The sequence below is a fragment of the Phalaenopsis equestris genome, unplaced genomic scaffold (assembly GCF_001263595.1).
Source record: "Phalaenopsis equestris unplaced genomic scaffold, ASM126359v1 Scaffold000359, whole genome shotgun sequence".
In the NCBI taxonomy this organism is placed as follows: domain Eukaryota; kingdom Viridiplantae; phylum Streptophyta; class Magnoliopsida; order Asparagales; family Orchidaceae; genus Phalaenopsis; species Phalaenopsis equestris.
The window spans coordinates 761,386-774,266 of record NW_018164801.1 but is presented as its reverse complement, the minus strand read 5'-3'; the positions used below and the strand labels follow the sequence as shown (position 1 = coordinate 774,266).

Below are 12,881 nucleotides of genomic sequence, written 5' to 3'. Positions count from 1 at the left end.
GTTCACTTTTTATGTAATTTTGAAACAACAATATTTGAGTGAGGTCGATTGATTTCACAAATCCAAAATCTCTCTATTTATATAGAGAGAGAGAGAAGAGAGTTTTTTCATGCATGCAAAAAACATTGACAACGAATTTTCAAGCACACAACCCCTATCATCTTCTTTTCTTCATGGCAGTCGAGTCACCATCACTTTCTAATATTTTCTACTACTATAACTAAAATCTTGAACCTCTTACGTAATATAGTTTTAGAAATTTTGTAGCATACATTAGCATAGTAGACTTATTTCAGTTGGGCTAGACCTTATGGTTTTTTTTCTCTTAAAATTTCAATGTAAATATATATTATTTTCGTTCTCAATTTCTATTTACTCGTGTATATTAGATTTTCTTACAACACTAAGACATTAATATATCGCTTTATCACATGAATTTACAAGCAAACAAGAAATATATAAATAGAAACTATGAAATGACGCTTTTGTAATTGGTTCAAATACTTTGAATGCCATTTTTTTTTTCCCCCATTGATCTTGGAATGGAATATGGCTTATTAGTATATAAGAATTTAAAAAGAAGTTTCTGTATAAATTTAGATTTTTGATGCAGAATGGCATATGAAATGTTGAAGATAAGAGTACAGGTGTTCAAACCAGAACCAGAAGCCACCTCCGTTTCTAATGGCTCATGCTCTTGTTGCTTCTTCCACCTTCTCCTTCCTCCTCAGTCTCTCTCTCTCTCTCTCTACTGTTCTGTTGCTCTTCATAATGGATTAAGCTGATTCTGTTCGGTTTTTGGATGCAGATGCTTCGGCTGCCAAGTTCCAAAGGACTCAAGCCTCTGCTCGTTTGCTTCCGCGTTCTGGAGTCTCCCAGATCTCCTCTTCCTTCAAGAGCGGCTCCTCTCTCGGTAACTACTTGTCCTTTCTCTGAATTACAACCCAGAAGCTAACCCTCACTCGAAGATTTCATCATCAGCTGAGAAGTTCTGCAATGGGGCTTTACGGATATTTGAACCAAGTATTTCTTTAATGCTTCCTCCTTTGATTCTGTAGATTTTAGGTCATCTCCGATGAGAAAATTTGAATGCCGATCGGTGTGGGTTCCGATCAGGTGTGAGCAGGGTGCAAAGGAGAGTGGGGGATTGGATGTGTGGCTCGGTCGCCTTGCAATGGTTGGGTTTGCCACCGTAATCACTGTTGAGATTGTGACAGGGAAGGGGCTTCTGGAGGTATGAATTTTCCAAACTATTCTCTTTTTTGGATTTAAATTGGCAAATGCAGTACATGAGATGTTATTCCAAAGTATGAAACAAATTTACGTTTTATCACTAGTTTCTTTTTTTTTTTTAAATGCAGTTGTTCATAATTTTTATTATTTTTATAAGTGAACTTCAAGATCTTGAGATTTTGGATATTCATGAAGAATTTAATACTATATGGGATAAAGTAACAAGGACTATTAAGCAAGTTGCAAAAGATGTACCTAAAGAATCAAAAGGAAAAAACTCATATAAATAAAATTAGTTAGGGGTGAACTAATAACTTGTAAGAGAACATAAAATATAAGAAATTTTTTATAAAAATTGGTTTAAATTTAAAAGCTTAAAAAATTGAGAAAAATATAAGGTGGCCCATAAGGAGTCTAAAAGAACTATTTGTGGTTATCTTTATATTATATTAAATATTAAAGAAGGTGAAATATAAACTAGTCATATAAAGAGATAAGAAAAGTAAATATTTAGTTCAAGCAAAGTGTATTAAGGATGAAAATCAAAAAATAATTTTTTTTTTTATGAGGCTGTTCAACATGAATTATGTATTTGATAAAATTTTTAATGAAGATTTTGAAAACACAACCGGCTTTAATGATTTTAATATCGTTAATAATAAAAAAAATATTTTATTTTTACAGTCGTATCAGTAAATCGGAAGATTAAGTAGTTTTAAAGAAAATGAATGATGAAAAATCAGTATGATTTAATAATATCCTAATAAAAGTGTGGAAATGTTTAGGAGATTTAGAATTTCTAAACTTGCTAAATTTTTAAATAATGTTTTAAAAATTAAAATGATGTATGAGAAGTGGAGGAAGAGTTTTTTAGTCCCTATTTTTAAGAATAAAAGAGGTGCACAAGAGTTTGCAAATTATAGAAGAATTAAGTTAATGTGACATCAATTAAAGTTATAAGAGAAAATAATTGAACATAGGTTAAGACGTGATACAAAGATTTCTCAAAATTAATTTAGATTTTTGAGGCAAGTCTACTATGGAGCTATACAGTTATTGAGAGGTTTGATATAGAATTACAAAGAGAGTAAGAAGGATTTATATATGATTTTTGTTGATTTAGAAAGAGCTTTTGATAAGGTTTCAAGAGAACTTCTTTGGAGAGTTTTAGAAAAGAAAGGTGTTGATATGAATTATATACTAGAGTTGTTACTTGTGTTCGAACAGAAGGAAGATTCACCAATTATTTTCTATTTCAGTCGGATTACATCAAGGATCTGCTTTAAGCCCATATCTTTTTGCTTTAGCTATGGATGTTATTATCAGGCATTTACAGGAGAATATACCTTGGTGTCTGATTTTTGCTAATGATATCGTTTTTGTGAATAATACTAGAGAAAGAGTTCGGGAAAAATTTGAATTATGAAGGACAACTTTAGAGTCTAAAGATTTTTGTTTGAGTAGATCTAAAACTAAATACATGAAATATAATTTTAGCAGTACTAGATTTAGTGGCGGGGTTATAATAATGGGTGATCAAGTCATTAAAAGAATTGAAAGTTTTAGATATCTCGGATCTATTGTTCAAAGCGATGGTAATATAGGTGGGGATGCTATTAGTAGAATTTAAGTTGGATGGTTGAAGTGAAGGAATGCATCAAGCCTCTTATTTGATAAAAAAGTACCGCTTAGAATTAAAAAAAAAATAAATTAAGTTGTGGTGAGATCTACAATGCTTTATGGCACAAAATGTTGGTCTATAAAAGATAAGCATAAAACTAAGTCAAGTGTTGTTGAGATGAGAATGCTTAGGTGGATGAGTGGCTTTACACTTCAAGAAAATGCGAAACAAGTATATCTATGAAAGGTTGGGTGTAGCTCCAATGGTAGACAAGATTAGAGAGAATTGTTTTAAATTGTTTGGTCATATTATACGTCAATTGTGTGATGATCTATTTGGGAAAGTAAATGTTTTAGATTTGACATATGTTAAGAAAGGTAGAGGTAGACCTTAAAAGCCTTGGACAAGTTGTATAAAAAATGATCTTAATTTATTATAATTAAATTAAAATGCGACATTCAATAAGGCACAATGAAGAAACATGATTTATTTAGCCAACCCCACTTATTGGGATAAAGGCTTTTTGCTGCTATTGTTGTTGTTCGTAATTTCTATTATATTTCATTGTTTCAAACTTATTTGTGTCAATTTGTTATCAACTTATTATCTATTTAACATCCTTTTTTTTATTTGGTAAAACTAGTTATGTTGTATTTAGTGTTATCTTCTTTATATATATATATACACGCACGTGTGTGCACACACAAAATAATTTTTTTGAACTACCGAATCGATGCATTTACATTTTTCATGATCAAACTATTGAGAATTTAGATAGATATATAGTCACAAAATAATTTTTTTGAACTACTGAATTGATGCATTTACGATTGTTGTGATCAAACTGTTGAGAATTTTATAAGAATGAAAAATATGAGTTGGAATTTTATCATGAATTTTGATATTTGAGTGAAATTTTGAAAAATGAATGAAAGTGAGTGCTAGATTTGTATGTAATTGCCCCAAAAAATATATATACATGGAAGTAATTTAGGAAACCAACCCATTATCTCTAGATTTATTTGTATAAACATTGATTCATGACATACTAATTTCCCACTGATTCCAAAAGTCCCCACCTTAATTCCAAATCAAGAAGGGTATGCCATGGACCACCTTCCACACCACGCCTCTACTATCTTATCAAACTGGCATCCATAATTCTCTTCTATTTTCACCATTCAGTTATAAGCATATAATTTGAAATTTTTAATATGCTATTATTATTTTGTGTAGATTAATAACTTACAAATCGAATATTTCTAAACCAACTTAGTGTTTTCGATCCTCATTAATCTCTTTGTATTGATTATCATATCCACTAAATTTGCATGCATGTATTAGACTTTAACGCAACTAATTTAGCCATTATGTTTTTTTTTTTACTTCCTTTCTACCATTTTTCTGTTTTTGGATTGATTGTTATTTCCCATCTCTTTCGGTCATTACCAGTTCTTCATTCCCACCAAAGCTGAACCCATATATTTTGGAAGATTTACATACATATCCTCAATTCGTATGTATTTACTTACCTATTTCCTAAGCTTCAATTTTTACATACATGCCACCTTGTCTATACATGAGAAGGTGTATTTCACATTGTTAAAGTTAAAAGATGGTATTTTTTTGTGATATGAAAGATTTGGGTGGTATAAATGTAGAAAGTATTATTTAGGGGTGATATGTATGTAAATGCCCCCTTATTTTCTTTCAGGTATTTATTCTGATTTCAGTTCATATCTTAGTCATTTTATTATATAGATCATATCCAGTTTAAAAAGTTAGTAGCTTAAGCACCCCCTTCAAAATTTTACTTCAAATAAAATTTTCAGGCTCTCACACCTCTATTTTACTTATACCTCTTTTGAATAGTAATTGAATCAATTTATCATTTAGAACATTGATTTCCTTCAATTTTTCAACATCATGTTCAGTGTCAACAATTTTTGCTTTACATTCATGGCCATTTCTTACATGTTTTTTGCAGCACTTAACATTTCCATACACACAATCCAACTTAAAAAACATATAAGCTACACCTTATATCCACCTTGACCCCAACCAAATGAATTACCCTGTTGCTAATTGTACTTTACTTTACTTTGCAAATGGTAACTGCACCTTAAAACTCTTAATATCCACAACTCAATGGCTAGAACAAGTTTAAGGTTGGTTGCAGCCGCTTTTGGGATTTTTTTTTTTTATTTTGTGTTATATAATTGATGTGACAAATGATGAAATAAATAGAAGACAAAATAAATAGATTTTACGTGAAAACTCCAATATGTGAAAAACCATGGGCTGGGGATGAGAGATCACTATATTAAATAAGAAATTATCAGTGGAGTGTGTCAGCTAATATAACACCGAATAGAAGTGAGTTATATTTTGTACAAAGAAAAAAAAGGTATTTATAAATTGCTGCGAGATTTTTTTCAAGTAAAATGCTTAAGTGCGGACAATAAAGCAAGTGCACACGGATTGTAATCTATGAAATATAGTAAAATTGATCAAATGGTAGATTTCTTAAATGCGCTCAAAGTTTTCTTGTGAGACGGGCGGGACTCGCATAATTCAATTCACAAATTTAACAGTATGTAATGTGCATTTTTCCCAATGGTTGATAAATGGCTTGAAGAATTTTATCAAAGTGAGTAGCTGGGGAACCATTTCTGGAAGGAGGTCATATATAAAACTTAATAAAACATTGGTTGGAGTAGTTTTGCTAGATTGATTGAATTGCACCTCGTGGCTTCATTTCCTACTATGATGCGCTTCAACCACAACAATAACCGCTGCAATCACAATCATACAAGGAGTATTGTGTATAATTTGTTCCAAAAGGGATCTAAAATTTTTTTTTTTCAGGATACTGGTGAAACTTAATTCTATCGTGCCAAAACATGATAAATGTTAGGCGCATTTATGTACATACCACCGAATTCATATGTATTTACATGTCTAACACCTAAACTTTATTTTTTTACATCTATACTACCCAAATCTTTCATATCACATAAAAAAATACCACTATTTTAACTTTTAAAAAATGAAATACATCTTTTCATGCATAGATAAGGTGGCCTATAAGTAAAAAATAGAAGTTTAGGTAGATATGTTAATACATAGAAATTGAGTAGTATGCATGTAAATCTTCCTAAATGGTATCATTTCAGTTGAACATTTGGAATTCTGGCTTTTCCGGACTAGCACCTGTTCTTGGTTCTTTGCTTATCATGTCCTTAAACCCTCTTGGATGCCTGCTCCTCAATTCAGCTTCTTATAGAAAACAAGTTGAATAAACTTAGGGGGTGTTTGGTAGCACCTTGTTAATAGGATTTAGATATGGATTTATTGTAAATCCAGGATTTATTGTAAATCCAGCCAAACTCAAAAACTAGTGTAGCTGAATCCGGTCCTCCGTTAAATCTAATTTTCTCTACATTCCGTCTCATTTTCGATGTAAATCCGGATTTAGTGATTTACTAATATGACTATTGGGTGGATTTAATGGATTTAGCTATGAAGAAAACATATGAGACGGATTTATGTCAAACATATCAAACAAATTTAATTGGATTTAACCATAACTGAACCAAACACAATTCTAAATTTAACAGTTTTGGATAATGATGAATCCAAATTTACCAGATTTAGTTTACTAAATCGTATATAACGTAAATACCGGTTGCAGCCAAACTCCCCCTTAATTTACCTTTTTTTAATCCATCTTTCTCTCCCTCAATTTCCTACCTTTAGAAGCGGTTACAATAAAAGAAACCAATCTATGATCTCTAGGATTATGATATCTTTAATAATTTTGAAGTCGAAACCTATTAAGTTCTCATGAAATTCTATATTTTGTAAGTTAATCTATTTCTATAATTTCAGCAAACTCGTAATAGTTCTGGTTGGGTTTATGTATGGATAAAACTGTAAATATCTGTTTGTTTTGCAGAATTTTGGGTTTGTGACCCCACTGCCTTCGTTAGCATTGGCTGTTACAGCCCTGATTGGAATTTTAGCAGCAGTTTTTATAATTCAGTCTGCAACTCAAGATTGATCCTTCGAGTTTTTTTTTTTTTTTTTCTGTTACTTTTGATGATTGATTGTAACTTTTTTCTCTTGAAATGATGCTTAAACCACATGTAATATGTTTATGTAACATTCGTCCATGTCTTATATTTAAGGAAGATTTACTTACATACCACTTAATTCCTATTTATTTACGTATCAAACACCTAAACTTTCATTTTTATATATATGCCACCTTACATATACATCAAAAGATGTATCACTTTCTAAACGTTAACATAGTTGGTATATTTGATGTGAGATACAGATTTGGGAGTTATAAATGTAGAAATATAGTTTAGGTGTTCAATGTGTAAATACATTGGAATTAGGTGGTATGTATGTAAATGCAGAACTTTTTTTTTACGTACATACCACATAATTATTAAGTATTTACATATCTAAGAACTTTTTTTTTACGTACATACCACATAATTATTAAGTATTTACATATCTACCACTTCAACTTTAATATTTACACGCGTAACACTCGAATCCTTGGCATCATATCAAAAATATCACTTTACTATCTTTTTAAAAGTCAAATGCACCTTTTTTTTTGCATATGTTTATAATGTCAAAGTGTTATATCAAACTTTAGGTGTTGGATATGTATATCCATAAGAATTGTGTGGTGCACATGTAAATCTCCCTAGTGTGTACACACGCGCGCGCACACAGACGTCATATAGCACCATAAGAGACATTAATGGCGTCCCACTAGTGCCCTATAGCAATGGTACCCTACATTTGTAGGACCATCCTTTGACAAACATGTCCTGTAAAGACTTAAATGTCTTGGGCCTTATTTAAGACTTCTTCCATACGGTAACTTTATTAGATTTACATAAAAGTCACTTAATTTCTGTCTATTTACATATCTACTATCTTAACTTCAATTTTTATATATATGCCACCTTACCCCTGCATGAAATGTTGTATTTCACATTTTGCGTTGATTTTGTTTTTTTACGTGACATGAAGGATTTTGGTGGTATGATTGTAAGACGTAAAGCTTGGATGTTAGATATATAAATACATGAGAGTCGGGTGGTATATATGTAAATTTCCATTTTTTCATTATAATTCGGCTATTAAAAAATGGTGATGGGGATTTAGATGCATACCACTCAATTCTTTGTCTTAACATTATAATTTAGGGATGTAAATACATTCATGAATTGCAATGGAGTGTTCCACTTTAAATAACTAATAATAGTGATATTTCTAGTGTCATAATTAAAGTTTGATTATTATATAAATAAATACTAAAATTTATGTTCTAGATATGTAAATACATAACAATTTAAAACGGGACATTTACATGCATGTCACAAAGTTTTTGCGTATATATACACTAATATTTAAAGTTTGATTTTAATATTTATAACACTCATAACTTTGATTTTAACATTTATGACACTGATATCAGACCCAATATGTAGACAAACTTGTTCTTACATAGATGATGAAAATAATATATATTTAAAATTATGTTATTGTATTTTTTTTAATTAAGGAGGAAAAACATGACAACAATTTTCAGTTATAAGCACATGTTAAATGAGAAAGAAAAATATTACACCGTATGTGTAGACAATCAATCACATTAGAGTGCGCTGCATACTCATGATAGGGTAGACGGTGTGCTCCGCAGTGACTGATTGTTATTCTGTAGTTTGTTGAAGATACCAGAATTCAAACTGCCTGAAGCTAAGAGATCAGAGGAGGTTGGCATGAAAGATCAGCCCAACTATCGTGCCTACCACAGGATGTTTGGACACAAAATCGACTTCACGACATGGGATAGTCATCAAAGAATACTTGAAAATGCTTGAAAAGGGTTTGATTCTCTTATGCAATTATATGGACATAAGAATTTGCGCCCATCATTTAAGAATATGAACAAACAAATTTTATTTTTATTTCCTCATTTATATTTTGATTTTAGGTTTAATTTTTGCATGATAGAAGCAAGAGAGGCTTGCAAGTGGGTAACATGTGCGAAATAAATGAGGTGATCTCATTTATTTATTTACTTATTTACCATGCTAATATTACCGAGATGAAGCCATTCATAAAGGATCAACTTACTTGCTGGCTCCTACCGCACAATAATTTTGAAAAAAATTATAAAGTAATATAATTTTTTTATTATTTTTTTTAAATATTTTAATAGCCAAGAAAAAATTATAGCGTTCACAATAATTAAAAAACAAAATTATCACAACATCTGATCAACTATTTTTTATAAGGAAGATTTACATACAAACCGCTCAACTCTTATATATTTACATATCTAAGACTTAAATTTTAATTTTTACATATATTTTATTTTACTTGTGTATTTCAATTTTTAAAAATTAAGGGAAAAAAGTTTAATTTGCATGTGCTGCCAAAAATGTTATTGGTGTATCTGTCAAAAAAAGCAAATTTTAGGTGTTATGTGAATTGGGTGCATGGTATAAATGTAATTGCAGTTTTGTCTGAGCAGGCCGGGAAGGTGGAAAGCTGGAAAACAAGTGGTTGATGTGAAATGAATTTGGTTAGAAGAGTTGTCAGAATTTATTGGGCTGCAATTTCTGAGCAAAAATCGGAGGAAGCCATAAATATTTAAATCCAGAGAATAGAGACTGGGAACTAAGCGGAAAAAATTGGATATTTAAATCCAGAGAATAGAGACTGGGAACTAAGATTTCACCTACGGCAGCAGTCTTTACCCGTTCGGAATGCTCGGTAAATCATAGAAATAATGGAAGACTTGCATGCATGCCCCTCATTTCTCATATATTTACATGTATATAACTTCAGTTTTTACATGTTTTTCACTTTGCAAAAAGAAATGTTCATGGGATGAGTTTGAGCGAGCTTAGATTTGGCTAATGTTCTTGTTTTCAAGAGTAATTATGTTCGAAATTGCTAGTGAAAACGTGTTTTTGTCCGCTCATTTATATGTTCTTGTTTTTATATGATTCCTATTTGGCTTGAAATTTATTGTTTAAATTAATGAGAAAAATAGATGTAGGTTATTGGATTTGAATTTACACCATTTTTATGTAATAAAAGATGCAAAATCACATGACTATTCAAGCTATGATGATTTAAAATTAGATATAAATATGTAATACATTATTATATAAACATATAATATATTATTATATAAGTAGTATATATAATTTTCTTATTTCGTTCTTGAAAAGATATGAGAGAACTTGATTTTATTGATGAAAAGAGGAGTATAAATACCCATTACTGAACTTACTGGTAATGAAAATAATAAAAACAGAATACAGTAGAAAAGGAAATGAATAATAACAAAATATAATAGGCAGCTAATCTCTCTAATTTAAAGAGAGAAATAAATAGAAATTCTCAATATCTCTCATATAATTTACAACCCTCTAAATATAGAGTTATAACAAATATAGAATATAATTATTAGTATTTTTGAGATCTTTCAACACTCCCCTCAAGTTGGATTGTAAATATTGTACATGTCTAACTTGATATATAATTCTTTAAAGTTGATTCTTGGGAGAGGCTTAGTGAGGATATCTGTTGTTTGATGTCGGGAAGGAATGTATGCAAGTTCGACGACTCCTCTCTCAATATTTTCATAGATGAAGTGTCGATCGATCTCGATGTGTTTCGTTCTGTCATGGTGTACTGGATTCTTTGTAATGTTGATGGTTGTTTAGTTGTCGCATTGTAGTTTGACAGTTTTTTCAGTTGCATCCCGAGTTCGCTGAGTATTCTTCGAATCCACATTCTTTCGCAGATCCCGAGTGCAAGAGCTCTGAATTCAGCTTCAGCGCTGCTTCTTGATACCACAGACTGTTTTTTGCTTCTCCAAGTGACTAGGTTTCTCCAGATATAAGTGCATAAGCCGGAAGTCAATCGTCGGTCTGAGACATCCCCTGCCCAATCTACGTCTAAATACACTTCTATACTTTAATCCTTATTCCTTCGAAATAGTAGCCATTTGCCTGAAGTCATCTTGAGGTATCTCAAGATTCTGTAGACTGCATTCATGTGTTCTTCCGTAGGGTTGTTCATCAATTGGCTAACAACACTAACAGAAAAATCAATGTCGGGTCATGTGTGTGAGAAATAGAAGAGTCGCCCCACGAGTCGCTGATATCTCCCCCTATCCACATGTGCGCTATTTTTCTCAGTGCCGATCTTCTTGTATGGATCCATTGGAGTATCGACGGGTTTGCAACCGAGCATACATGTTTCCTTCAACAAGTCCAATGTATATTTTCGTAGTGACACAAATATTCATCGTTTTGATCGAGCTAGTTCCATGCCGAGAAAGAATTTTGGGTTTCCGAGGTCTTTGATTTCGAATTCCTGAGTGAGAAGCTTTGTCAGATTTGTGAGTTCTTCTTCGTGATTTCCAGTGATGATGATATCTTTGACGTATATGATTAAAATTGCAATCTTCTTTTCGGGAGAAGTTTTCACAAAGAGAGTGTGATCTGCCTGACACTGAGTATACCTGTGTTTTGTCACTGATTTTGCAAATCTATTGAACCATGCTTGGGGAGATTTTTTTAGGTCGTACAATGATTTTTGTAGTTTGCAGAGTTTGTTGCTTAGAAAGGATGCTTCTAGTCCGGGAGATGCTTCCATGTAAACTTCTTCTTCCAAATCGTCATTTAAGAAAACATTTTTCACGTCGAGTTGATGTAACTGTCATTCTTCATTTGCCATAAGTAAGAGAAGGATTATGATAGTGTTAATTTTTTGCCACAGAGGCAAAGATTTCTTGGTAATCAATACCGTAGGATTGTGAAAAACATTTTGCTACGAGACGTGTTTTTAATCTCTCAATTGTACCATATGTCTTGTATTTGACTTTAAAGATTCATTTGCAGCTGATTGTTTTCTTTCCCTTTGGCAGGTCTGAAACAGTCTATGTACCATTCTTTTGTAGGGCTCTTACCTCCTCATTGATGACCACTTTCCACCCCGAGTGTTTGAGAGCTTCATCGATGGTGTTTAGGACTTGTGTATTGTCGAATGTAATGACATAGGCTCAGTAAGCTGAAGATAGTCTTTCTTATGACATAAAGTTGGAGATCAGATGCATCGTGTGTTCATATCTGAGTGGAGATCATATGGACCTAACACCTTTCCTTAAAGCAATTGGAATGTCGGAGTCATCAATCATAGGTATAGTAGATACATGTTCAAGTGTGTTCGTACCTGAGTGGATTTCTGTAGGAGTTTGATCCGGTTCTGACTTTTGGATTGATGTTGGATGTGTTGGGTGATCTATGTACGAGTTGGACACTTGAGGACTAGATGGAGACTGATTGTTAGGTATATTTTCATGTGAGTTGGATGAACTTGTTGAATCCGAGTCGGGAGATAATGAGTTCGGTTCAAGGGACGAGGATTTGGTGTGTGGTGGTATGAAATCGTTGTCCCCCCAAGGCTGATATTCCCTTAAACTCTCCCCCTGAATATTAGAATTAGGCTAGTAAGACTTATTTTCAAAGAATGTGGCATCCATAGTGTTGTAGGTTTTTCTTGTGAGAGGAGAGTAGCACTTATACCCTTTTTGAAGAGGCGGGTAGCCGAGAAAAATACATTTAGTAGATTTGGGGTCAAGTTTTTTGCGATTGTGTGAATGAATGTGAACAAAGGAGGAGCAACCAAATACTTTGGTAGGTAGACTTTGGGTAATTTCCTTGGTGTGGGGAAATGATTTGAGAAGGAGTTGGACTGGACTTTGAAATTTGAGGATCCGAGAAGACATCCTGTTGATGAGGTAGGCTGCAGTGGATACAACATCACCCCAAAAAACCTTAGGCACGTTAGAGGAAAACATGAGGCATCGGGCTACCTCGAGAAGGTGGCGATTCTTGCGTTCGATGATCTCATTTTGTTGAGGAGTGTCAACGCAAGAACTGAGATGGAGGATGCCTTTAGAGGAGAGATAAGA

At 32.4% G+C, this 12,881-nt stretch overlaps 1 protein-coding gene across 1 annotated transcript; it reads left to right on the top strand.

Annotated features, from left to right (window-relative positions):
- The first annotated feature begins 643 nt into the window (after window positions 1–643).
- Window positions 644–7,263, top strand: LOC110026200 (stress enhanced protein 1, chloroplastic-like). Its single transcript, XM_020727062.1, has 4 exons — window positions 644–730; window positions 809–913; window positions 1,059–1,234; window positions 6,813–7,263. Exons 1-4 carry the CDS (start codon window positions 685–687, stop codon window positions 6,915–6,917), a joined length of 432 nt encoding a protein of 143 aa, XP_020582721.1. The 5' UTR covers window positions 644–684; the 3' UTR covers window positions 6,918–7,263.
- Window positions 7,264–12,881: the final 5,618 nt, after the last annotated feature.

Bases quoted from the DNA above. Each gene is read 5' to 3' on its own strand.
- LOC110026200 (XM_020727062.1), top strand. From the start codon at position 685: ATGGCTCATGCTCTTGTTGCTTCTTCCACCTTCTCCTTCCTCCTCA. The intron at 731-808 runs GTCTCTCTCTCT...TTTTGGATGCAG, and splicing joins CACCTTCTCCTTCCTCCTCA to ATGCTTCGGCTGCCAAGTTC. The intron at 1,235-6,812 runs GTATGAATTTTC...TTTGTTTTGCAG, and splicing joins CAGGGAAGGGGCTTCTGGAG to AATTTTGGGTTTGTGACCCC.